The 27,070-nt window shown below is 35.8% G+C and overlaps 4 protein-coding genes across 14 annotated transcripts; 2 read left to right on the forward strand and 2 right to left on the reverse strand.

The window, feature by feature from the left end:
- The first annotated feature begins 11,988 nt into the window (after positions 1-11,988).
- Positions 11,989-19,384, forward strand: LOC122299236 (sirohydrochlorin ferrochelatase, chloroplastic-like). Of its 4 annotated transcripts, none has more exons than XM_043109365.1 (7): positions 11,989-12,142; positions 15,868-16,013; positions 16,121-16,353; positions 16,561-16,622; positions 18,158-18,268; positions 18,400-18,492; positions 18,843-19,384. In XM_043109365.1, exons 2-7 carry the CDS (start codon positions 15,973-15,975, stop codon positions 18,867-18,869), a joined length of 567 nt encoding a protein of 188 aa, XP_042965299.1. In that variant the 5' UTR covers positions 11,989-12,142; positions 15,868-15,972; the 3' UTR covers positions 18,870-19,384. The 4 variants fall into 4 exon arrangements, with proteins under 4 accessions (XP_042965299.1, XP_042965274.1, XP_042965289.1 ...); XM_043109340.1 differs by having other exon boundaries at positions 11,990-12,142; positions 18,856-19,384; XM_043109355.1 differs by having other exon boundaries at positions 11,990-12,142; positions 16,127-16,353; positions 18,856-19,384.
- Positions 13,586-14,825, reverse strand: LOC122301663 (sirohydrochlorin ferrochelatase, chloroplastic-like). Its single transcript, XM_043113058.1, has 4 exons — positions 14,817-14,825; positions 14,544-14,654; positions 14,320-14,412; positions 13,586-13,900 (listed from the first exon to the last, which is right to left on the reverse strand). The coding sequence occupies exons 1-4, from the start codon at positions 14,823-14,825 to the stop codon at positions 13,799-13,801; spliced, it is 315 nt and encodes a 104-aa protein (XP_042968992.1). The 3' UTR covers positions 13,586-13,798.
- Positions 19,385-19,405: 21 nt separating the features above from the next.
- Positions 19,406-21,365, reverse strand: LOC122299255. 2 transcript variants are annotated; one of them, XM_043109381.1, is made up of 5 exons: positions 21,152-21,365; positions 20,783-20,963; positions 20,299-20,691; positions 20,023-20,224; positions 19,406-19,902 (listed from the first exon to the last, which is right to left on the reverse strand). In XM_043109381.1, the coding sequence occupies exons 3-5, from the start codon at positions 20,362-20,364 to the stop codon at positions 19,781-19,783; spliced, it is 390 nt and encodes a 129-aa protein (XP_042965315.1). In that variant the 5' UTR covers positions 20,365-20,691; positions 20,783-20,963; positions 21,152-21,365; the 3' UTR covers positions 19,406-19,780. The 2 variants fall into 2 exon arrangements, 1 of the variants encoding a protein (XP_042965315.1); XR_006239640.1 differs by having other exon boundaries at positions 20,023-20,691; positions 21,152-21,362.
- Positions 21,366-21,580: 215 nt separating this feature from the next.
- On the forward strand, positions 21,581-25,607 carry LOC122299214. 7 transcript variants are annotated; one of them, XR_006239630.1, is made up of 7 exons: positions 21,587-21,957; positions 22,062-22,181; positions 22,905-22,994; positions 23,116-23,342; positions 23,964-24,011; positions 24,791-25,075; positions 25,366-25,607. XR_006239630.1 is itself a non-coding variant. In XM_043109314.1 (6 exons), exons 1-6 carry the CDS (start codon positions 21,864-21,866, stop codon positions 25,405-25,407), a joined length of 621 nt encoding a protein of 206 aa, XP_042965248.1. In that variant the 5' UTR covers positions 21,581-21,863; the 3' UTR covers positions 25,408-25,607. The 7 variants fall into 7 exon arrangements, 4 of the variants coding, with proteins under 4 accessions (XP_042965248.1, XP_042965256.1, XP_042965262.1 ...); XR_006239632.1 differs by having other exon boundaries at positions 25,282-25,493; XR_006239629.1 differs by having other exon boundaries at positions 21,588-21,957; positions 25,279-25,493.
- Positions 25,608-27,070: the final 1,463 nt, after the last annotated feature.

Here is a 27,070-nt window from a genome sequence, read left to right on the forward strand (position 1 = left end):
TTCCTGCCCAAACATCATATGAGATTGTGCAGTTCCAAAGTACATGAATGGTAGTTTCTTTTTCACACTGGCAAATAGGACAAAGAGGAGTATCTGAGACCTTCATTCTATACAGTTTGATCTATTGGGAAGATTATTACTTCCAGCCCTCCACAGAAAATGCTTTACTGCCCCTAGTGCATTTAAAAGCCACATCTTTTTCCATCTCTCATTCATGTCATGGCCTCTAGAGGATCCTGCTTCCAACCCTTGTCCTCTGGTTTGAGCTACATGATATGCATTTCATATTAAGAATCTATCATTTTTGCTAAAAACCCAGATCATATTATCCTCCACTCCCATCTTACTAATAGAAATACTACAGATCAAATGTGCTTCTTCCTTTTCAAAGTATGCTTTTATCAAGTCTTCATTTAAGCTTCTAGCCTCTTCAATTATTAGCTCAATAACTTTTGCTTCAGGACCCAAAATTGAAATGGGATATTGAACACAATATGATGTTGGCTTGGGTAGCTATTTATTTTTCCAAATATTTATGTTTTACCATCACCATCTGTCTATAGAAGCCCTACTCTCAGCAATTTGATAGCAGACCACACACTCTTCCAAATCAAAGATGGTGAATTTCCAAGTTTAGCTTCCAGAACATGCCTACTTTTAAAATACTTCCCTTTGTAGACTCTAACTGCCAGAGATTGAGGTTCTTGTAAAAACCTCCAGTTTTATTTGGTCAACATTACCAAGTTGAAGCTTTCTATATCTTGAAAACCTAATCCTCCATTTTCTTTGGAGTCACCCATCTTACTCCACCTCTTCCACTGAATACCATGCTCCTTCTGGTTATTACCCAACAAAAATCTAGCTAGCATTGAAGAGATGTCATTGAACAGTCTCTTTGAAAGTTTGAAAACACTCATGGTGTTGGTAGGCATAGCTTGAAGTACTGCTTTAATAAGGACCTATTTCCTGACCTTTGAAAGAATGTTGTTCTTCTAGCTATTGATCTTATTCCATACTCTATCATTTATACACCTGAATGTGTTGTATTTTGATCTACCCACCCAAGCTAGAAGATCTGAATACTTTTCATAACTTCCACATATAACAGCCCCTGCCACCTTAATAATCAACTCTCTAGTGCTAGTTTTAGTATTATAACTGAAAAATATAGAAGTTTTATGTTTATTAAAAACTTGGCCAGAGGCTTTCTCATACATAGGCAGGATGGACTACAATTGGCTCCACTCTAACTGTCTTACTCTATAGAAGATTACAAAATCAATTGTAAAAAACAAATGATTTATTCTAGGTCCTCCTCTAGAAGCAATTGCCCATTTTATTTCCTTCTTTCTTTCTAAATGGTTGATCAAAGAGCTAAATCTTTCTGCACACAATATGAACAAATATGAAGAGAGAGGATCTCATTGCATTAAACCTCTAAAAGAAATCCATCTCTTCTCAAATCCCATCTTCTTCATGATTGTTTCAAGATAAAGCCACTCGATTTTATCATATGCCTTTGACATGTGAAGTCTCAAAGCCATACTACCACTTTGTCTAGTCTTCATGGTGTGTAAAACTTCATAAGCAACTATTATGTTGTCAGTTATCAATTGTGCAGGAATGAAAGCACTTTGAGTGCTGGATATGATTGCTAGAAGCACCTTTTTAATTATGTTAGCTAGTACCTTTGAGGTTATCTTATATAGTACATTGTATAGACTTATTGGTCTAAAGTCATTAACAGACATAGGTTTTTTAACTTTAGGAATCAAAGTAACGTATGTACAGTTCGAAGATGGGGACATACTCTTGTTATTGAAAAAAAATAAGAACAACAGTGCAAATCTCATCCCCCACAATGCTCCAATGATTCTGATAAAGACCTGCACCAAAGCTACCAAGTCTAGTAGACTTTATAGGAGACATTTGTTGTAGAGTGACTCGCCTTAAAAATTGTTTTAAGAGTTACTCCCAAGTATAAGAGTTGTCAAGTAATTATAGGAAAGTACTTAAGTCATTTCCTTGAGGAACGATTAGTTTAAAGTGCAAAATCATTCACTATCAAAAATAAAATAAAATTATTAACTAAGGTTATCTACAATGATATTCACAATAAAAATCTCATTTCCTTTTACATAAGATGGTGAATGAGTGCTAAAAATATGCAAGAAAAGTAAACAAAATGATGTGTTAAACATGAGTGGGGAATGAGAAATATTTAGCTAACATGTAAGAAATTTCTGCTCTAATACACATTGACGCTACTTCAATTGCTTTCATGCATTAAGTGGATTCGTGAACGTGCCTTGATTAAATTATGATTATCCTCGCTTAAGAAGCTAAACCATATTTATCAATGTCATCTAATCCAATGTTTTCAAACAATAAAAGAAAGTTCACGAACCTTATGTTCTAAGGGACATTTCATCAAACACCATGTGTGCAAATCAAGAAGCCACTATTTTTCATTCAATAGAGTTCAATCTAACCCAAAAAAAATTACAATACTTAGACTAATTAACACCAATGAAAATAATCCAACTCACGTCCAAACAACCAACGTAAATCAAGCAAGAATATGCATGAAGGTAACTGATAATTACTGGAAGAAAAATTGCATACTACCGAAAATGAACCCAAACACAATAACTGCTAAAAGTATTCGACTGAAATTGAAAACAATCTAAGTGAAAATAATTTAAATGTAAGTGCAATGTAAACAAAGGCTTGAATTAAACACAAAGCAAGGAATTGTAAAAATTGAAAACACAGAAAAGAAAAATGGGTCTTCAGAAGTCCTCGTGAACTCTCCAGCCAAAACCGATTGGTTTTCTCCCACCCCCTTTTATTTTCTCCCATCTTTGAGGTAACAAAAAAGTTTCCTTTCTATGCACACAAACCAAGAGCCCCCCAAAATGGAGAAAGCGTGATTTTTCCTGCTGTGTAAAATTCCCTCTATCAGCAACTGTGTTGAGGGTTTTTCTACCTTCAGTAATCATATGTCTTGGAAAAACAAAAATGTGCTCTGCTACAGCGTGGAGTGAAACGCATGAAGTGAAAGGCATGACTGGATTGTGGAGTGCTTTCCGTAAACTTTGAAAGTGCAAAGGCTGTAACGTAAATGAACTGAAGCTCTGTGAGGTGCACTGTGATTTCCATAATTTACTGGATTGTGGAGTGCTTTCCGTAAACTTTGAAAGTGCAAAGGCTGTAACGTAAATGAACTGAAGCTCTGTGAGGTGCACTGTGATTTCCATAATTTACTCTTGACACAGGCATGGAGTTTTTGAAATGAAAATGATGCAGGGGAGTTCTGTTTGAGTTGAAGAGTCAAGGTTGTGGGGTCGACTTGAAGACAAGCCAGCTTGTAGAGTCAAAAGAGTCTCCTGCATGCGTCCCTTTTCTGTGTGATTTACATGTTGTGCTTTAAGTTGAAGAAGAGTCAAGATGGGGTCCACTTTGAAGATAAGCATGCCCTTTTCCGTGTGATTTACATGTTGTGCTTTAAGTTGAAGAAGAGTCAAAGCGGGGTCCTTTGAAGATAAGCATGCGTCCTTTCTCACGTTTGTCCAAAGCTGTCCATATAGAAAGCTTGTTGTCCGCATGTTTGAGAGAATTGGTCAATGTTTGGTCAATGACTCTTTACTCATATGATAAAACATGTTTAAACTTTATACACCCAGAATGAAGAGATATGCTACTTCAACATGCTGCGGGGTCCACGTTCAAAAAGCCGGATTCTCAGCTAATGCTTCTTCTGTATTTACGTTGAAGAGTAAGCCTTGAGGTTTTTCATAAATTGAAGTTTGCCGAGGCGTGAATGGTGTGATTAAATTCTGTATGGAGCATATGGGCATTCTGTAAGTGTGCTTTTCCATAAGTGCCTTTCCCTTTCCGTAACTGCCTTCTATAAATTGCTGTTCTGTGAAATATATCAGACCACGAGGTGTGAAATGGAAGATTTTTAAGCAAGCAATCCTTTTCTCTGTAAGTTGACGTAGGGGTCGCATGGTGGGGTGCATGCAGGGTCCACCTTCAAGAAGTTTTTGAAATTTTCAGTGTGAGTTTTGAAATTTCCGCATAGCCACCTGCATATATGTACAACAATTAAGTTCCTTAATTTCATGTAATAAGTTAAAGATTAAGATCATAAAATTAATTGATTTAGAATTGATTTATTGAGGCCCGACTTAATCAATTACTAGTAAGAAAAGTGTGATTGACTCGAATTTAAGAGCAAAATAATCACAATATTATAGCTCAATCATAGATTTGTCTTTGTTTTTTCTCTAGTCAACTCTTGTAAAAGAGCATTCATTTCACTTGTAATTCTGGCTTCCTTGCATTCAGGCAAGTTGTCATATTTTCTATAGAAGGATCAGATGAAGTGAAAATATCCTTAAAGTGTGTTTTGAAAGCCCTTTTAATCTCGGTTGTCTTTGTTAGTAATTTGTTTTGAGAATCCCTGATTTGCTCGATAATGCTTTTCTTCCTTCTTTGATTGGCACATGTATGAAAGTATTTTGTATTTCCACCTCCATGCTAATACCAGTGTCTCTTTGCCCCATGCCTTCACTTCAGACCTTCTTGTTCTAACATTATGCATAATTCATTTTTAAAACTCTTCACTTCTTATATATTGTCAAGCATCTAGATGCTTCAAAAGTTCAATTTTCTCTTGAATTTCCTCATCTCACATTCTAAACACCATTTTGCTCCATTTGCTTAGTGCATCACTACAATACCTCAATCTGTTTGATACTTTTATCAATGAATCGTTGCATCAAATAACATTCTTCCATTGTTCATCTACTAGCTTTCCATGCTCTTCCTCTAAAGCCCAACTAATGTCATACTTGAATGTCTTCTTTGGAAATACCCCTCTTGTTTCCTCCTTATTAAAATATAAAATGAGTTGAGTATGGTCAAAACTTTTAGCAGTTAGTCTTTCCACCCAAAACTCTCTGAACATCTTAGTCCACTTAGTGTTAGCCACATCCCTATCCAACATTTCCTTAGTGAAAGTTTCATTACTATGATTCTTATACCATGTGAACATGTCTTCACTCTACCCTAAATCAAGTAAATTTCCTCTTTCCAATGCCACCCAAAAGTTCTCCATCAACACTTCACTTCTCAAACTCCCTCTTGTCTTTCTTTTCGGTTTAAGTTCTCATTAAAGTCCCATATCACACACCATCCTTTATTTTCAGTTGGCCTGAGAGAAACCAGCAGATCTCATGCCTCATTCCTTTTACTGGCTTTTGGATGTCCATAGTGCCTAGAAAGCAACCATGTTAATTCTTCATCCTCAACAGACACCAAGAGTTAATATTTCTCTGAGAATAATCTCAATCCTCATCTCCTGTTGCCATAATAGTACCAGAACCCCACTTCTACCAATTGGATCAACTCTAAAACACCCTTCAAACTTCAAGTTGTGTTTCAAGACAGTTTCCCTACCTACCTTTAACTTATTCTCCATCAAGAACACTAAGTTGGGTTTCTTTTCCTTTACAGCCATGCAATGGTCTTGAACTATCTAAGGTTCTCAAGTCCCCGGGAGTTCCTGCATTTTCATTAGGCTCGGTGGGGTTGCCTAATACCCTTCGCCAATACAATTAAATTTTTTCCAATTTCTTCATTTTTACCCAATTTTATCTTTTTAGACACAATCATCAGAGAACCTGTAATTTCCTCATCTACCAAGGTCATTTTTTTGGCAACACTACTATTTAGAGGGTCAGAACCCGTACCTGTTAATTGTGCCATTCTCTTCCAATTTCCTCATGTCTGATCAAAACTCATCTTTGACTGCGTTTGTGAATCGTGAGTTCCAACCCTATCCTTCTCTGCTTTGTCTTCTAATTCTTGATGGTTAAAACTAGGATTGGTTGGCCCATCTACAAAAATGCCTCAAGGTCATGGGCCCTTCATGCTCTAGGCCCAACTTCTTGTTATTTCCCCTCGTCAAACCATACTTCTTTCCATCACCTATTACAAATTCGCCTCTAATCCCCTCCCTTATATTCGCTAGCAAATCTTCCATTGAATCAGCCAAATCTTCATTTTGAAATTCTCCCTTCAATTCCTCCTCCATCACTATTGTTTCCTTCCTATTCACCTTACCACTGAAATTTTCTCTTGGTTTCTTGTTCCTTCCAAAATGGAATTTTGGTTCACTGCCCATCTTCGTTATTGGACTCAGCCCTGCACTATAGCAGCCACCACCTTCCCTAGCCTTCTAATGATTGTCATTCACGTCTCCTCTTAGTTCTTTTGTGGCTAGATTTGTGAAGTAAGCATAATAACTTTGTCTCCCTACAAGCTCTGCTCAAAGCCATGAACCAAACCGATTTGCATGCTCTACCACCATTGCTCTCTAATTGTCCCTTAGCGGACAACCCTATGAATTGTGTAAAACTCGACCACATTTGAAATATAATTTTGTTGGCCAAACATCATTCTTCTTTCCTTTTACCTCCTTAATGGTCCCTCCATCTAATTCAATCAAGAGATTTTCTTCCTCTGTTAACCTTAATTGATTCCAACGTTCTTTTTTCCCTTCCATTCTTTAACCTGCTTCTTTCCTTGGAATGAATCACTAAACCCTCCAAAAACCTCAAAGGACACACTCACACCTCCTCTATTCTCTCAGGGAGAGAAAATAGAGAGGAGCCTTTTTATTTTCCTTGCGGCACCATTGTCATGCAGTAGATCTGACACATGTTTAATGTTTGTTATATAAGTAGATGTTAGAATAAACTTGTGTAAGATGAAAAATATCATTGGTCATGTATTAAACATAGGTTATATATATGGAAATAGCTAAGGGAAAGGAACTTTGTCAAAACCCTCATCACAAATAATGCAAATTACATATAGACACTAGGCAGAAGTTAACCACAAAAGAGAAATAAAATAAAAAGGGGATATAAGATTGTTCAAACAATCCCTGCCAATTCCCATTAAGAGGAAGTGACCATTTATGACTTTTTAGTAGTCCAACTTGTGGACTATGATGTTACGGCCATAAGCCATGACTGGTGAGGCTGTTATGCATCTTGTTGTGTTTGAGTTAATTGATTGAGAACTCCACTTTCTTATCTTGATGATATTGATTAGGAGAAGTGAAAACATGAATAAATAGGATGCTAGAGATAGTTCAAGTCGTTGGTGGCCAAGAACACTCGTGGGAGACTATGTCGTCAATGCGTAGGAACCATGTGCAGGGAACATGGGTGTATTGGGGGTTCGATTTGGGAAGATCCAGCTTTGCAGAGCCTTCTCGAGCTGCACATGTTGAAATACCAAATGTCACAACGTGACTTTGGCATGGGGGTAGCACGTGTAGTATTCTAGACATTAGAAGGTAATAGATCAGGCCAACATTGGACAAAAATGCATAAAAAACTAAAACAAATAAATACTAGATGTGGTATGGACATGGGGAAGGAGAAAATAGATCAAGCGTTCACCATTTGTCCAAACCTCTATGCATCAACTCTCTTCTATGTAGATTTAATATCGACATTGTTTTCTCTTCCTTCAACACAATATTTGGGTCTATTTATTTTATAATCTAGTGCTTTTTTTGTTTTTTGTTTTTTTAATAAAAGTTGCAACGTGCATGGGTATGTGAGATGATTGAGAGGGGAATTGCATCATGAAATTAAACAAAAACAAAATATCCAAGTATCTTTAAGAACAAAACATTATGTTCAAAGTTGGCAAACAGAATTGAAAAGGTAGGTAAAAATTTACATTGGAATGAGTCATTATAAAAGACAATAGCTTTTTCCTGCTTTGTTTATCCACCATATGCTTTTAATTCGCACATCTCCCACACAGTTTGCAACAAAATTAGGCTTTTTTTCAACACCATATGGTATATGCTGATTTAGTACTATACATACTATGCAATTAGGAAACAACACTGCTCATTCAATAACTGGACTTGAAATTCATATGACAAGTTATAGAGACAAGACAGTTTGAAGTAGAACTAATAGTGAATGCACCCTTCAAGGTGTTAGTTGCAGTATGGAAACTCCAGGACCAGTTTTCTAGGGAACATGCAACAAGTATAATGAAAGACTTGCATGTGCACGAACATGTACATAATAAAGTGCAATGCACTCAAGGTGCTCGAGAAAATGACACAACCAGAGTGGAAAATTTTCTTTTGTATTTTCGTATTCTCCAACCTATTGTTCATTACATCTATGTGCTATTTATATCAAAAACTTTCCAAAGAATCGGATTACATCAACGGTTCAGATTTACAGAAATGTTTGTAAATGATATTCTAGACCTAGGACACTTGAAGCTCTTTCATTGGTTCTCTTGAAGATGCTTTTGACAAATGCTCTTTTGTAGCCATTATGCATGAGTCTATTGTTTGCTTCTAGACATGGTATGTGCTGTCTGGTATAGTAGTTTGGGTGTGAGCCTTGCCATGCGCATTACCATGTGTTGTGGCTGTAGAGTTTGTCGTTGCTTCAATAGCATGCATCAACTGTAATAACTCAATCAAATAATGTAAGGCTTCATGAAGTGCTTCTTTAAGAGTTAAACTTCCATTTGTCCATATTTTGAGAAAAAACATCTCTTATTTTTCATTCCCGTTTACATAAGAATGAATACTAGGGTTTGCATTTCAAACATGCATGAATACAATGTTTATAGGATAACTTTCGTCTTGAGAGTTATTTGGTGCTTTTATATGCATTCCATTGGGTTAGCTATATATATGCTATGTATTATCAATAATTTCATTTTCATGATTCGCTCTAGTTTTCGGGTCAAGGTCGAACAGGGTGATCATGAGATCAACAAGCTAGTGGCATCTTTATTTGGGGAAGGAGAAGGTTTTGGATTGCACGGCAATGAAGCCTATGATGGAGGCAATAAAGCCTATGATGGAGGCAACCAAGGTATAAAGCATACAAAGTATAATAAGCTTGGGTGTCCATTTATTAACTAACATAGGAATGACATTTTTGCTTTCCTAATATTCATTGTACATTTGAAGGTCCATCTTCTTGAAATTCAAGGATGATTATTTTGTTAGGCTTAGTTTAGTTACAGAAACGGTTTCATTTTATCTTATCATTATAATTTTATCAAATTCCTACATAAAATATAATAAACAATTTAATTTTTTTCAAATCTCAAAACAAGATTACTATTAAAAAATAATATTCTAACAATATTTTATTCAACTTTTATCTAGCTAAAACTATCTCATCTCATCTCATCTCATTATATATCCAAACTACACCTTACTATAATGTTACTTGTTGCCTACTCTTTTGTTTATTTTGGAATTGTTTGTCCTTTTTAGTAGACTATATAGTTACTAAATTTTTCAAGAAGTTCTACATACACAAAAATATCGTACAAAAATAAACCTACAAGTTAACGTAACTTTATATGCTTTATTAGATCTACTTTATAATATAATTAGTTTTACAATATAACTTATTATATCAAGTCATGCTAATTTATGAATTTATTTTTATGATTTTTTTTATTTATGATTAAAGCATTTTTTATTTTCTTATGCTTGTAAGGACACGCACTTTTCCTATTACCATGCTTGCTTGCTATATGTAAGACGCATGCCTCTTTATATTATTGTGAAAGATTCGAATATCACTTTTCTTATTGGAATTATTCATCTATAAGGACTCAAATACAAGGAATCAAGTCACAAAAGTTTTGCTAGAATAATAACTTAAAATAACATTAAAATACAACCTATGTAATTAAATAAATAATCAATTAAAAGGTTCTTGTTGTCCACTTAAAATAAAAACAATTTTCTTAAGGTAATGGGAATCCATATATTTTAGGAGTGGGAGGAAATGTGGATTCTTCATCTAAAAGTATTTAAAAAGGAGAATATTTCAATATTTTTAAGAATAGTAAAAAGTTATATTTTTAATATGGTGAAATATAATTTTGTCTACAATTATAATTCCTATGAGTTGAATATTAAAGAGGAAAATTTGAAATGCTTAAAATATTAAAAATAATAATTTTTATTTATTTGGTGAAGTTATGTAGTCAAATGGTATGTATATGAGAAATATAACTTATAATTTTAATGCTTATAACTTATATTTTAAGTAATAGGTTTTACTATTAAAAATTGAGTAAAGTTAGGTAGAAGTTTCATATAGATAAATCTCGTACAAGTCATTGTAAAAACTTGGGTCTCACTAATAAATAATAACTTTTTTTAACACTTTTTTAGTTTTTTAAAGTGGGGTCTATTTTTTTACAAGGGTTTGGAATATTCTTGTCTATTTGAGACTCATAATCATATCCTTAAAAGTTTAAAAGTTGGAATTATTTGAAAGTTGTATTAGTATTTTAGTCTATTGATAATCTTTTTAAAATTCAAATTGAATTCTATATTATTTAGAAAATACATTTTTCTGACACGTACTTTTTAACTTATTTGAAATTAAAAAATACTTTAATATGTAATACCTAAACACTCTAATTTTTTCATTTAAGAACTTTTAAAGCTATTTAAGTGTTTTTTAAGAGTCTCCCAACAGACTCAATGTCGAAGTTGCAAATTCAAGACTAATATGATCATCTCTCTCTTTTTTTTATTTTTCATAATTAGGTTTGACGTGGCTCATTTAATCCCAAGAAAATAAAATAAAAGATAATTTTTTTTTTTAATTTTTTGATATTTTTTAGTTCTATAATGTTTATTTTTATATTGTTTAAAATATTTTCTTTTTCTCCCTTTAGATTGTTTTGGCCTTTTGAAATAATACCATAAATCTCTAAAATGTCTTTATATATATATATATATATATATATTTTAATCAGATGATCGTATTTTCAAGTCATGTGTCGAGTTCTAGTTGGTTGACAAGTTAGAGCACTAGCAATGACTTATCTATCTTCATTTTTATTCTCAAATTTAAATAAACTTCCCTTAAAATCATCTATATTAGCTTATCTATATCTATAATTTTGAATAACTATGAACAGTCATTATTTATCTTTGAAGATGTCATTTTCCTTCTTCAAATATTATTTTTATTATTTTTCCTTTTCCAAATTATGAATTTGTATGAAATTAGACCACACATAGAGTATGTGTGGATTTTTCTATGTTGCTAAATATATATATGGTAGATTGAATTTATTGGACTTGGATATTGAATTTGACTTGAATTTATTGGACTATCCAGATTTTAGGGAGAAAAAAATATAATAATATTTAATTATTATTTGGTCAAAAAATATATAATTCAATGTAGGAATTTTTCTTCATCTTTAAAATCAGTCTTCAAAAGATGTGATTTTGAAGATGAAGATGCATAAACCATTACTAATGCCCTTAGTGAATCTAATGAGAACTGGAGTAAATTATATAAATCTTAAACTTAAATAATAAAAATCTTAAAAATCGCCAAAAGCAGCTAATGGCATATAGTCCGGTTTTTTAAAATCTTGAATTCAACCCTTACCTTTCTTCTTCTTCTTCTTCCTCTTCTTTTTCTTTTTATTTATTTTATTTTATTTTTAAAAGAAAAAAGAAAAAACAGGTCTTAAAACTCAGAAGAGCTTAAGAAACGAATCGTAAAGAAAAATCATGAAATTGTGGACATCCTTAGATGACAAATATCCTTAGTGTTAATAGATCACCTGTAAAGGGCCAAGCCCATTAGACGGAGTATAACAAAGAAAGCCCAGTTTCGAATTATCCAGAGGAATAAACCCTCACCCTCACCCGTGGGCCGTCGCCGTGGCCGGTCACTGTAGGACTGTTCATCAATCCGGCCCGGACTGGAACCCGGATAACCGGGTTACCGGAAATGGGTTTCGGACCGGATTTGATCCGGGAAGAAACCCGCATTTATATAACCGCTATATCGGGTCCGGATCCGGGTATGATATCCGGGTTATAATACGGACCCGGTTATACCCTGGTGTATATAAGGTGAAAAATAAAACCCTAGCACTCTGGAACCCGTCTCCTACCTCTCTCGCCGAACCCTCTCTGAGTCTCCCCGAAACCATAGCCATCGTCCCTCTCTGATTCTCTCCGAAACTCTAGCCGTCGTCTTCATCATCGTGGCTCGTCGTCATCCTCGTGCCGATATATGTAAGTAGATGCTTCTGTAATGCTACCGTCTTCATCCGATTCCTAGATGCTTTTGTTGGTTGATTATATTTTATCTTGTTTTGATCATTTCGTGCCTATAGTTTCTCGTCTATGGTTGCCCATTCTGAAAAGTTAAATGGGTTTGTTTAGCTTAGACTGCCGATAGCATTAGGGTTTATTTTCTTTCTTCTCTGTTTGTTTTCTTCTCTGTTTTTTTTTTCTTCTCTGTTTGTTGGAAATCGATCACAATTAATCTGGGTTCATTATTTAATTATATATTTATTTATTTAAGAAAAATCGAGCAAACTCTTATCTGATCACATATATATATATATGAACTGCTATATATATACATATGATTTTTTTTTCCCTCTGTTTGGGTTTTCTAGAAATAGAGGTGAGTTCAATGATGCCAAGAACTATAATTTGTCACCATTGTTGTTTAAGAACAGAAAATGAAAGGGACAATGACCCGCTTAAATAAGTGTAATTCTGCTGGTTTTGAGGATTTGTGAGAATTCGAAGTGGGTATTTTTTGGGAGCTGAAAAGCTATGGTGGGCTACATAGCATTGCATTGCATGTTCTTGGGCCATCCTTAATGGCTTTGGTAGCTCTTAAGTCACCTGGGATGCATTGCATATATTTGTTTTGGTTAAAGTTCAACCTGATGGGCTAAGTCAAAAACAAACAATTAATTGAACTCGTAATAAGTACAGATTTTCACTTATATCTAGCATGTTCAAATTTCTCAACGTAACTAATTTTACATTAATAATCCAAGTTGAAGAAGATAAAGTAAGATTAGACACTTATGTGAATGCTCAGGTTTAAAATAATTAGATAGAAGAGACTTTAGTAATTACCTTGTGCTGGAAAGTATCTTTCCAAATTATTCTTAGTAAGATTTAAAGTCTTGAGTAAAGTGATAGCACCAAAGATTGTAGAATGCTATTCTCATCAAACAAGTTATAACCAAAGTTTAAAATTTCCAGATTCCTTAAGCTTGAAAGCTTTTCAAATCCTGCAAAATATTTCTTAAGAAATAAATGAGTTTACAAATTCATGAGTGAAGAATCTATATCTTAAAATTCCTTGTCCTTCTCTCACATACAGCATACCTACGTACCTACCTTCATTTGGTATACAACCACAAGAGTATTTGCTATTATTCCTTAGAACTTACTGTGATAGAAAATGTCCAAAACCTGAGGAAAAATGCAGTTTGGTTCTTTGAAAAAAGATTAGGACTAGGTCCCCCTTCACATTTATTGCACATGCAGAAATATGTATTACACAAGACAAGAAACCTTTTTTTTTTTTGGGTTTTGAAATGGATATGTTTCAGCCAGTGATACAAAAGAAAGAACAAAATTTAGAACAGTACAGATTGCCCCTTAGATTTGTTTATATAATGTTCGGTTATTTGTTTGCTGTGTTTGTTACTCAATAACAGATGGAAGAAGATTCTGTGAGTTGTAATGTCGGTACAACTAATCACCCGATTTCCTCCAGATAATAGCACACCTAATCACAGCCAAAACACAATTGCTTGAATCCTACGTATGTAATAGCCAGATTCTTCTATCATATTTCATGCTAAAATGGCCCCCCACCATAAGAGAGCCCCGTACAATACGGTTTTGTAATTTATACATTTAATAGAGCCTGCATTTGCTTGTACCAACACAAACAGCACACTCGTCTGCATCTCCTGCTACATGGCTTAAACAGTGTTGAATCCTGTCATCCACGACATCCTGCAATCACAAACTTTTTAAATTTAGAATGAAATACTTGCTGCCCATACATAAACATTACCTGCAAGAACAGTACAAGCAGGAATTCCTCTAGAGTGCCCACACAAGGGTGCTAATTCTCGTCAAAAAAGTTTTTTTTTTTTTTTTTTTTTTTTTTTTTTTTTTTTTTTTTAAGTTAGGTCATAGGATTTACTATTTAGAGAGGGGGGGGGGGGGGGGGGGGGGGGGGAAGTCAATGAACATTTGCAGAAGATACTTTCTGTGTGACCGATCTAAAAAGATCATCAATAGCTATAAAACTAGAGCAAGTGGCCTAATCATAAAGTTGAGCCCGTTTGAAGTTTGAACTTTTGGCAGAGCTTAAGAAAAAAATTATCTGACATCACCCCTATAGAAAGGGGCAGGAGGAGAATTAATACCACAAGAAGATCATGAAGACCAAGAGGTGCAGTTATAATATATGAAACACGGGGGTGTTCTTTGGCAGCTTCAGCAGTCAAGGAAGGAATATCCTGCAAAATTACATAAAGCAGAAAGCAATTAATCAGGGCTCCTTAATCTATCTTTTATGATATTGAACATTCTAGAAATCAATCCTAATTGAAATCCACAATCAAGTTACCCAAGAGGTAAACTGAGGTACCTGGTGCCAATGTCGTCTAGGGAAGAGAAAAAATGGGCTTACAATCACTCGATTTGCACCTTGTTGAACACAAGAACCAAAGGCATCCCTTATAGATGGTTCTGCCAACTCCTAGTCATATTGGAAATAGCTGAATAATTGAGGAACCAGGTTTGAAGACTGAAAAATAAAAGCACCATGCAAAGCAAGAAAGCACTGTGTTTGCCTCAAAAGTCAAAAGAGCACCAAGAAATGTTGCTACATGCACGAAAACCTAACAACAATAATGAATACATCAACCATTTACAAAAGGGAAACTAATATGAAGTTTTATTATGGTTTTCAAAATAAAGCAAAATGGTTCACTTAGAATCCATTTGCATCACAAGTGTACACTAAACAATCTGTATGTCGAGCTCACAAAGACCTACGGGCCATCAATGAAAATTTTGGAAAATCCAAATTGTACTCATAATGGGCAAATCTTTGGGCACAGAAGCATAGCTGAAACTGAAATATTTCTGTTTTCCTCGATTTTCATCAAGTAGAAACAAGAATGGACATAAGAGAAACAGTTGCTCCGTGTTTGGAAAGAGACGATGAGAGAACCTAGAAATCTCCCAGAAATCTCATGTTAGAAACCCAAAAGAAAAGTTCTGTAAATCTCCAAATGGTACAGGATGACTTCTTTTAAGCTGGCCGTAATGTAGTTCATTTAGCAGTGGGCTTCACTGCAATGATAATAGCCACCTTTGCAAAATTACCTCTATCAGCAAACAAGGGATGTGCACATTTTATCGAATCTTATGTTCTATAACAAGAAATGGATTCCTAAAGCGTTGCACTGTCAAAAGATGAAACATATTTTCTTAAACAGTACTTGGGTTAATCCGCTATCATTTACATGAAACATATTTTCTTAAACAGTACTTTCTATAAACTATATGCATAACAAATCAGGAAAATAATAGCAACAAATGAATTTATAAGAAGTTTGTTTTCGCTAAACAATTAAACATGTATTGTGTTTAAAAGCTAAAAACTTTTACCCAATGGGCCTATATCACATAATCATTTCCCCCGTTTTGAATAGAAAGATGTTAAGAACGACGGTGATCGGTATTCAATTTGGGTAATGGTACACCACCAACTTTTTTACAACTCATGATAATTTTAAATATAATAATATTTTTATATTATTATATTTAAATACATCAAATCATCAATAAAATTTAAAATAATATTATTTTTCTACATAATTGTATACAAATTGTAAATAAAAAGGAAGTTTATTTATTTTCAATTCAATTTTCACCGCCCATTGTAACAGACGAGTTTTGTGTAGACGGTGCCGTTTCAGTGCTCCAGAAGAGAACACAGGCATAAACTCGAGCCAAGCAGAGGGACCAATAAAGCACAAAATCTGCTAGTAGGTTTTGAGATTTCTCCCATGGAGTCTTTGCCCATCCATCCTCATCTTACAGTTACGAGGTATTGAGAAACTTGCTTTTATTAACATTTGTTGCAAAATTTCTATTCCCATTCTTTCCTTCCTGCTAATCTCTCTGTTGAAATTCACGAACTTATCTTTCGTCTGGATGCAGTCGTAGGCCCTCATTAAGCGAAACAACTAGAGCGCACCTCTCCTGGAGACCACCCAAGTTCCTAGAATATACAAGGGGCCCCGTGAAAATCAAATACTTGTCGAGAAGGACGTGTTTGAGCAATACAAATGGTGGGATTAAACGAAAGCCACATAAGGTTGGTGAGAGAGACGGCGTGATCATTGTTGACCATGGTTCGCGGCGCAAGGAATCGAATCTCATGCTAAGTAAGTTCTAAACTTAGTTCCTCCTGTCTATAAGTCTTGATTTTTGCCCATCACAGTCATAGTTTTGGAATTTTCTTTTTCAAGTTTTAATTCGGAACAAGTCTAATTGTTGGCTTAACTTATTCATCTAGAGAACAGTGAATCTGGGTTTGGCTTTTAGTTTTTTGGTATTGAGCTCATTATTTACTCTTATATATGAATTTTCAGATCAGTTCGTGACCATGTTCAGAGACAAAACTGGTTACCCAATTGTAGAACCAGCTCATATGGTATTATCTATTTATTTATTCGTTCTTTTTTTTTTTTTTTTGGAGAAGGAAAATAATTTAAGACAATGGGTCTTGTTTTCTTTTAGGAAGAAATACAAATTTTATTAAAAGGGAGAAGTTGCAGAGGCAGGCTGTTTTATTTCATTAGCATTACTTTATGAGTTTTATGAAGTTGCATTAAATTTTTGGTGGGCCTTTCTCACTTTGAGACTATCCTTGTACAGTATTTCGTGTTTTTGTTAGTGCGCTTTTTAATAATCTCTCACTCCAATTACCACGGCATTCTCTTGCTTGAATTTACCAGCTCAAGCGATATACTTATGTAATGTCCTAATAGAAGGTCCAAACTACATGACCTATACTTTAAAATGACCAATAAATGATACAATTTGAGGCCTCTTGGAATCTTATAAAGAGCAACAACTTCTCATTCAGAAGTAATGCGGGATCCCATACAATACCTACCCTTATCCTTATTATATGAGGTGTCACAACTTATTTATCAAATTTTATGTTGGTACAATATAGAAGTATTTAGCTTGTTTGGTGCATTTAGTGCACATCTATTTCCATGGAAAAGGAAATGGTAGCCCTTTACCTTCCTTTTTTCAGTGCCTCCATAATCAAATGGGAATTATGAGGAGTTTGCTCATAAATCCATTGTTCTTTATACTTGTTTCAACCAGGCAGCATTATTTCCATACTCAAATGTGCAGGTTGCTTAAAAATGCCATGCAACCTTGGTGGGAACTCATGTTGTCTGCAATACAGTTAAAGGATCATATAGCAGCACAAACTAGTATTTTCGTAACTCTTTTGACAGTCCAACACTTTAGGAATCCATTTCTTGTTATAGAACATAAGATTCGATAAAATGTGCACATCCCTTGTTTGCTGATAGAGGTAATTTTGCAAAGGTGGCTATTATGATTGCAGTGAAGCTCACTGCTAGATGAACTACATTACGGCCAGCTTAAAAGAAGTCATCCTGTACCATTTGGAGATTTACAGAACTTTTCTTTTGGGTTTCTAACATGAGATTTCTGGGAGATTTCTAGGTTCTCTCATCGTCTCTTTCCAAACACGGAGCAACTGTTTCTCTTATGTCCATTCTTGTTTCTAATTGATGAAAATCGAGGAAAACAGAAATATTTCAGTTTCAGCTATGCTTCTGTGCCCAAAGATTTTCCCATTATGAGTACAATTTGGATTTTCCAAAATTTTCATTGATGGCCCGTAGGTCTTTGTGAGCTCGACATACAGATTGTTTAGTGTACACTTGTGATGTAAATGGATTCTAAGTGAGTCATATTGATTTATTTTGAAAACCATAATAAAACTTCATATTAGTTTCCCTTTTGTAAATGGTTGATGTATTCATTATTTTTGTTAGGTTTTCGTGCATGTAGCAACATTTCTTGGTGCTCTTTTGACTTTTGAGGCAAACACAGTGCTTTCTTGCTTTGCATGGTGCTTTTATTTTTCAGTCTTCAAAGCTGGTTCCTCATTTGTTCAGCTATTTCCAATATGACTAGGAGTTGGCAGAACCATCTATAAGGGATGCCTTTGGTTCTTGTGTTCAACAAGGTGCAAATCAAGTGATTGTAAGCCCATTTTTTCTCTTCCCTGGACGACATTGGCACCAGGTACCTCAGCTTACCTCTTGGATAACTTGATTGTGGATTTCAATTAGGATTGATTTCTAGAATGTTCAATATCATAAAAGATAGATTAAGGAGCCCTGATTAATTGCTTTCTGCTTTATGTAATTTTGCAGGATATTCCTTCCTTGACTGCTGAAGCTGCCAAAGAACACCCCCGTGTTTCATATATTATAACTGCACCTCTTGGTCTTCATGATCTTCTTGTGGTATTAATTCTCTTCCTGCCCTTTCTATAGGGGTGATGTCAGATAATTTTTTTCTTAAGCTCTGCCAAAAGTTCAAACTTCAAACGGGCTCAACTTTATGATTAGGCCACTTGCTCTAGTTTTATAGCTGTTGATGGTCTTTTTAGATCGGTCACACAGAAGGTATCTTCTGCAAATGTTCATTGACTTTTCCCCCCTCTAAATAGTAAATCCTATGACCTAACTTAAAAATTTTTTTTGACGAGAATTAGCACCATTGTGTGGGCACTCTAGAGGAATTCCTGCTTGTACTGTTCTTGCTGGTTATGTTTATGCATGTGCAGCAAGTATTTCATTCTAAATTTAAAAAGTTTGTGATTGCAGGATGTCGTGGATGACAGGATTCAACACTGTTTAAGCCATGTAGCAGGAGATGCAGACGAGTGTGCTGTTTGTGTTGGTACAAGCAAATGCAGGCTCTATTAAATGTATAAATTACAAAACCGTATTGTACGGGGCTCTCTTATGGTGGGGGGCCATTTCAGCATGAAATATGATAGAAGAATCTGGTTATTACATACGTAGGAGTCAAGCAATTGTGTTTTGGCTGTGATTAGGTGTGCTATTATCTGGAGGAAATCGGGTGAAATGGAAGCTCTTGTCAAGCCCATATGGAGGGTTGTTTCTGATGAATGTCGTTAAAGTGAAGAGTTATGGGATGTTGCTACTTATCTTTGCTGATTTTATGTTCTTCCATTAAATGTTATCTGATTGCTTCGTATCACCTGAGTTTGCCATGTTGCTGCGAGACTGACTGGAGAAAGTGCTCTAATGGAGTTGCAGCGACTGTGAATTTCTTGATGTGGTTGTGTTAGATGCAATAGTGAAATAACATTGACTGTTTGATTCGTAATTGTACCTGGTACTTTCGTCATGTTATTAAGTGTTGGTCTTCTAATCATTATTAAATAGCAATGGCACAGCCATGGTACATACACGAAAGTGGTAATCAGCCACTTCTTCCTATACTTGGTTATGTTTTCATATATACACGATCTGTAACCAGCGATCTTACCCTAAGTTCTATTTTCAAATAGACGCAAGCTGCTATCAGCGCACCTCTTCCTCTTTTCTTCTGGCACATCCGACGTGAATTATTAAGTTGGTATGCATTATCGAAGAGTTGTCTGTAAGTGCTGCCTCTATGCTTCTCCCGGATAATATCTCATCAAATGACGTTTTGCTTCGCATTGCATGGTTCACTCTGTTCAACATGTCCTATCCATGGTTCACTCTGTTCCAACATGTCTTATCCAAGAATTTCGTTCACCCAGTTCCAAAGCCTTGAAATTCTCTCCATCTTTATTTTCATGCTGGCGTTTGCTCGGGCCTCAGCTTGAGCAGGAGTTTCTTCATCAGCAGTCGCCTGTGCTGAAATTAGAGCTCAATTACTTGAGAACACAGCACAATGCTGCATGTTATAAGCATCTGTACCCTGTTGTATGAGTTACAGTGTATCTAATAAGATCGTATTGAGATTAAAGTTCTTACCATTTCTTGGAGTGCCAGCCTGCTGTTTCAACTGCTTGCTGAAGGAGTTGGCTGCCATGAAAACATTTGCCGGTCTTTCCCAACCTCCTCCAAATACACCATACCCTTCTTTCGGCTGAGGCTGAATCAGGAACTCCAATACTGCCAATTCTTCTCTATCCACCCAATGGATGTAGTTGACAGGGCATGAATCAACAGATACCTGCAAGTTTTGGAGTCATCCCCAGGTGCAGAACCTTTATAGCAGGATTCAGACCATGATATGACTTGCTTTACCTCTATATTTTGGTCATCATCGCCATATTGTACTTTGACTCTGGCACACCCAAGAGCTTCATTCATTTCAAATGTGTTACTTGCATAGTGGGTGCATTCTCTGCACCCTGCCAACAGTTCAATTCCACGTTCAGAGAAAAAAGGTCCCTGATTGGACAATAATGACAGAAAAAATATCCGAATTTTGAGTAGGGAAATTATCTATGCAAGCATTTTCATCGACAAATAGAGCGTGGGGTCTCAAGGGTCCTTTCCATGAACTATAACTTAAGCCAGATTAATTTGTTTCATATCGTACTCTTGGTGACCAACAAAAGCATCATAATCCCTCCTCAGATCATCTCTCATTAGCACCTTATAGGCTTCATTGAGCAGTAGAGTATGCTCGTGACCCTAAACAAAGATAGAACACCCTTCAAATTAGCAGTCAGAAAGAATATATCAATTAAGTAGCCTTGCATGAAACCAATTGAAAGGTTATGACCTTTTGGCCTGCAATATCTGGGTGATACTTCTTTTGCAACTTTCTGTAAGCTTCTTTGATTTCCTGGGCGTTTGAATCAACAGAAACTCCAAGCAATTCATAGTAGTTCTTTCCCGCTCTTGCTCTTCCCTCTGCTCTTCTGTTATAGCAACATCTGGTTACAGAGCATCTCTGCCTCCACCTTTGAAAACCATAGGACAGGACAGGACAGGACAGGAGAAGCATTAGTGCAATCACATACAGAAAACCAAGATCTATACAACTGGGGTTTTACTTCTATGAGAGAGATGGTACCCAATTTAAAATCAAACAGCTCTTTGCCAAATTCAGGCTCAAAACTCCAAGCTTTTACTAAGATTGTTAGATTACCTCGACATGGACTGGTTTGCATCAAAACGGCCATGCACTTGGAAAACTATTGGCATCGAGATTTGGAAAATCGAGACAACAGAGAGCGGCATACTTCTTTACTGATCTTTTGTGTTCTTTCAGTTGCCAAACGTGTAGTCCTCGGAAGCTTTTTTCAGGGAGCCCTTACGAAGAACGAACCTCTTCCTGGATATTTGATATTTCCATTTCAAAGCAAGATAATTTCTAGACGCCTTTTCCACTTTAAGGTCCAGTAACCAATTACATCTTCCCATGTCAGCAGAAGACAAAACGTCCCGGACCCACTTTCAGATTTTTTTGTTTTATATATAGTTTCATCTATCCATATGGTGGCCTCATATGACATATGTCGCTATAACAACTAGCGTATCGCCTACTCTTTTTTTCAGAAGCAGCTAGAGAACCGCCTTAATGGGCATTTACACATAATCGTTGTCCCAAAACTTTGTAGCGTCGATGGCATCCCCCTAACGACCTTAAAATCTCCGTGACAATATCCATGAGAAATCACGCGACTACGTGGAAAGCAAAACGACGACGCTTACCCCGTTTTCCTTTCAAAATAAACGTCATAGGTGTGGGAAAAAACATAAGCTATCTCATGGGTAGTAGATTCGCTTCGTTGGTCCGGGAGATCCATTCGGGTCTTAGAAGGAAAAAGGTTTTCAGAACCTGAAATGGTACTGTGAAAATGGCGCACGCAGCCAAGTTTCTCAGTCCAATTAGACAATCTCTCACTCTTATGACCTCGTCTTGTCCACCAATCTCTCAGTGGAGAAAATTCTGTGAGTCTCTTTCTCTCGCTGTATTTCACTGGCAAAATTTGTCTCCCCAAACCACCATTGACCACTTTTCTTGATTTTTTTTGCATTTCATTACTTTCACGTAGACTATGCCAGGTTTGAACCTTTAAAGACATTGATAAAGGGCCTTGAACCTGTTCTCCGCAACCGTGCCTCAGCATTTCAGCATAAATTAATTACACAGAGAAGATATTTTTGGTTTTCAGGTGAGTCGATCTAATTCTAATATTTAGTCTAAATCAGGTTTTTTCATCACTTTAATTCAATCTTTGTGTTACAGCGTGAACGTCAGGAGTTTGTTGCTTATAGGGTGATTATATATTTTTTCACTTTTATTTAAGCTTAGAAATTGCTATATAAATGAAAAATCCGGTGGTATAGTCTTGGGTTCAATTGTGAAGGTTGCAATAATTTCTCACGTTTTGTATCTTTTTTAATCCAAACTTGAAAGTGGCGTGTCGCCGTGTCCCCAATCCAAGTTTCACATTTTGAACTTAATATGTTAAGATTTTAGAATCTGTTTATGTAAGTGGTGGGAATGATGTGGTTTCTATATTGTGTAACTTTCTTGGGGTGTTCTGATGATGTTCGTGCTGGCACCGTGATGGTAGAACTCATTTCTTAGGCAAGAATATCCTGTTTCAATCTAGTGGGCTAATCATTGTTTGGGAAGGGAGTGCCTTTTAACTCGAACGATTTTCATCATGAGATGCGTCACGTGGTGTACTTTTTTTTTTTCGAGTTTAACAGCAGTTACCCTACTAACTTCTACTTTGCTTATTAACTTTTTTCTTTTTCTGGTGAAATGGACCGAGGTCCTCACTAATGCAGTAAACAGTATATGCCTCATTATGTTAATTTTTTTTTATATATGTAAGTTGTTCAGTTGTTCTATCAGTAATTGGGTTGTTGTGATGACATTCTTGTAGGATGTAAACCAAGTCTTGGAGGCCTATTTGGTGCGTCAGTTGTGCTAGGGTCAAAAATCTGTTGGCCTCATGTTGCTTATGCTATGGATGGTGAGCAGAACACCTCAGCTAGTATTATGGGTTTTATGTTCCTTTTTTTGAGTATCAATACTCTTATCTTGTATCCATAGTTAACTTTCATGCTTTGAATTTCATATTTTCATTAATATAGGTCTCGATATCTTGATGGATGATCACCGCTTGCTGGATACTTCAGATGAGGAAGAAGATCCGCTGGCCTTCTGGACGTTTGCCCGGAAATTCTGGCTACCTGTTTTTTTCTTTCTTTTTGTGTTGACAAACTTGGATCATCCTATTGCATTAATTGCAATTAAAATCATTTTATTACTCCTCAGCACAAATCCCAGTCCTCTTTCAGTCTACGTTTCTGTTGATCAGGTTAGGATGCCTTCCATTTTCACCTTGTTTTATTTATGCATTAACAGAAAGTCTAATAAGGAACTTTGTAAACTCTAATCGATTATGGAATGCACAAAGGGGTTTATTGGGTGGCAACCCTTCCCTTGGTGTTTGGTTGGTGAGTTGAAGAACTAGGGGAATTTTTGAAAGATGAACATCTATTGAATTGTGTTGAACATAATGTGAAAACTTAACTTTCAATTAGTACGTGGTTATCTAATAGGATATATACTTTCATTGTTGTTGATAAATTCTTATGCATAATCCTTGCTATTATGAGTATTATCATCATCACCAGTACTATTATGACAATTTAGTGGTTGATATAGTAATACATACTTGGGAGTAGACCGATGGTCTATTAGATTTGGGCAGCTGCTTTGAATTTAACTGAGAATTAAGGCTTTGCTGGGTGAGGGGGCTACAGATCACAATATTGTCCTATTTGAGCTATGAGGATGAAATCTCAGGAGTTGACTCTTTGTTCATGTGGGCCTATATGCATATAAAACGAAGATAAAAATTGCTGTTAAAAGAGAAACACGATTATGCACAACTATTTTTTGATGAGCTCTTGACTTCAAACTTTACATGCTGCAGTTATGTCATCAATCTATGCGCCAAGCACCTCACTTTTACAAAGCAAAGGTGTGTGCCTATCTGCCTTCATATATATATATATATATAAATACATATATTTTCTTATACCTGTTGCAATACAAATCTCAAAGATGTCTACTCCAGTTTTTATGGTATCCAAAAATGCTATATATATATATATATGTAACTATGTTCAGTATACATCTCCTAGTTTCAGTTTTTTTGGACACGTGGGATGTTCAAGTACTTTTCTCATTGAGGCAAGTTGGTTCCACCAATAGATATTAAAAATGGTCATCAAGACCACCGATTTGTATGCCCATGTAGTGATAGCATATTGTCTTGTGGCCATACAGATTACCACGTGATACATACAAGGAAAGAAAGGAAAAGAGAACAGAAAAGAGACCAGTTCATTATTTGTTTCCCAATTTTGTATTTTGCGTGCTTATCATGCAGCAGTTTCTGACAGGCACTTGTGTATTCATTTCTGAATTTGGATACCTATATATACCTCAGCTGAGACAATTGGCACAATATCTGATCATGTGCCAGTTTGTCCTCGGCAATTATTCAATGGCTCTTCTTCTTCCTGGCATCTTAGTCAGTCACATGCACGGTTCATAACAATTTAGGATTGATAGTTGAGGAGAGGATGGAGGGACTTGTTGGGTCACCTTATTGACTCAGAATACAAATTTTTGGGGGGGTGGGGGGGAAAGGTGTGGGGGGCGGTTCAACTTGAACCCTCCTCCAAGTGTCTTGAATATTTCATTAATTTGGGTTGCATTTACCCACTGTAACCACTAGTATCTTTTGCTTTGCAGTCATTGTACGCAAAAAAAGTTGAAGTCCAAGACTATAAGTTCCTCTGCATTGCTAGAGTTGAACTGAAAGAAGAAAAATTCACTTTGGTTGGAATTCTAGGTGGTTGGTGGACTTTGCCGAGACCATTTTCTCAGGATGCTTTTTCTGTGGTTAGGAATGGAGCTTTTAACTATTATTGGAAAAACAACTGCAGAGGCTAATCAACTGTAGTTAACTTTAGCTGCTTCTCGGCTGAAGTGCTAATGCTTAGTTTCGGCATAGTCCCATCCTACGAAGGCCAGCAGGTATCTTCTAGGCAACTTTTGATGAAAGAAGCTAAACCGCGATCGCTCTATACGTGAATAGAAACATTTTTAAATTTTAATATGAGTAAGGTCCTTGGCTTGGGATCAACGATATCCTTTGCACTTCTTTATGAACGACTGTTTGTGGATCATCATCATCATTATAATTGTTATACCTTTGTTTGTTCTTTCTTACTTTGCAGTAGGCATTTATTTCTTCCTGATTCATTACAAAAAAGAACCAAAAGTTCGAATTCCACAACTGTAAGTCAGTTCTTCTTCTTCTTCAGGCGAGCTCTCTTCAGGCTACTTGGCAAAGAAATGTACCATAAATGAAATAAAGTCGCTCTATAGATTACTAAAACTCATTTATGCAGCATGGGTCATTGGCAGTTAATCCAGTCACATGAACTTTCTACTCTGTATGATTCCTAGATTTTGTTTTTGAGCATCTAAGATTTTTCTTTATTCCTGATAGAACCAATTTGAGTGCCTTCTTTACCTTCTAGTAAAAATAGTCATTAGCTTGAAACACTGTCGATTTCAAGGAACTTACGGCTTAAACAAATGAAACCCATAATTCCACCATCTTCTAAAACCTCATTCGAGCATGTGATAATCTACATCGGCTTTGTTGGGAAAATCAGAGGCAGGGCCACAGAGCATGCCTCCCCATTGAGGGAAGTAGATGAGGGTGATTGGGAGGGTACATATGATCATCATAACACCCATGAGGGAGATTGATGCTTGTTTGCTTCAGAATCTAGATTCTGAAAACAACAACTCAGTCACGACTGGCCCCACAGTCCCTCCACTCCGTCATTCCTGATAGTACTCGTAATGACCTGCAAAACCCACATGGATCTATCATCTTATCAAACTCTAGTGTAATAAAACTAGCAGTGTTGAAACCGAAGTAATTTTTACCGAGAAAGACAGACGCTTGAAATAATTAATACAAAAACGTCAAAGCTCCTCAATCGTACCAAACGCGCGTAAACAAACAGAGATGATTTGTTATCGTTTAATGTATCACATTTAGCCACCCAATTTATAAATTGACAATGCTACGTTTCAGAATCCAAGCATTTTTCTTTAATCGTACGTTGGAACATCACAATTACAGAACCCCACAGAGACTCGACTCATCCGAGTGACACACACAGCAACCCAGCCAATGTCTGCACCACCCACAACCCCCAGTGCCTACCTCTCATTCCAAACCTCTTCCCCATCTCATCAAGAGCACCCCCTTCTAACTATAACGTGGGTCCGCCACTGCTAGCTGGGCAAATGATGCTTAAATGTGCGGTTTAGTATGTTGTCGTGCGTTAATATTCTTAGAGAGTATGCACGATACAGAGTACTAATTTCATGTAAAAATCAATTTAGTACATTTTTGGTGGTCCAAGAAACTCAGCCAAATATGAAGGTATAATCAAGTCCGCTTCTTGCATTATTTGGAAAATTATGAAATGGTTGCATGAATTAAATCTGAAGATTAAACCATCAAGGGGCATAAAAAGATTGGATGATGTTTCTATTTTAAGTTACTTGAGAATTCCATTGCTGAAGACTAAATTGAAAAAGTTTAGTTTAATTTGCTGGTTGAATCCCTCAACTGATAGAATGACTCTTAATATCTATGTAGTTCACTTTTGATATATAATTTTATATATTATAATTTGCGTTTTGTAATGTATAAATACCAAATAATGAAATATGTAGTGATTGTATTATGTTTTTTTAGATGCATTTAGTTAAAAAGGTAATAAGTTTTTTTATATGAAAGAATATGATTTGTAACATTTTTTCTTGAAAAATTCATAATAGAATATAGGCTCTTAAATTTTTTTTTTTTTTTTAAATGCTTCTTGAAAGAAAATAAATAATATAGGTTTTTGTTAAAAAAAAAAACCCGAATACATCCGAAACCCGGATTCTGGATTTTAAAAAATTCGAATTCACCCGAGATCGTAACCCGTGTAAACTGGG

Source organism: Carya illinoinensis, chromosome 2 (genome assembly GCF_018687715.1).
Source record: "Carya illinoinensis cultivar Pawnee chromosome 2, C.illinoinensisPawnee_v1, whole genome shotgun sequence".
NCBI classification, from domain to species: domain Eukaryota; kingdom Viridiplantae; phylum Streptophyta; class Magnoliopsida; order Fagales; family Juglandaceae; genus Carya; species Carya illinoinensis.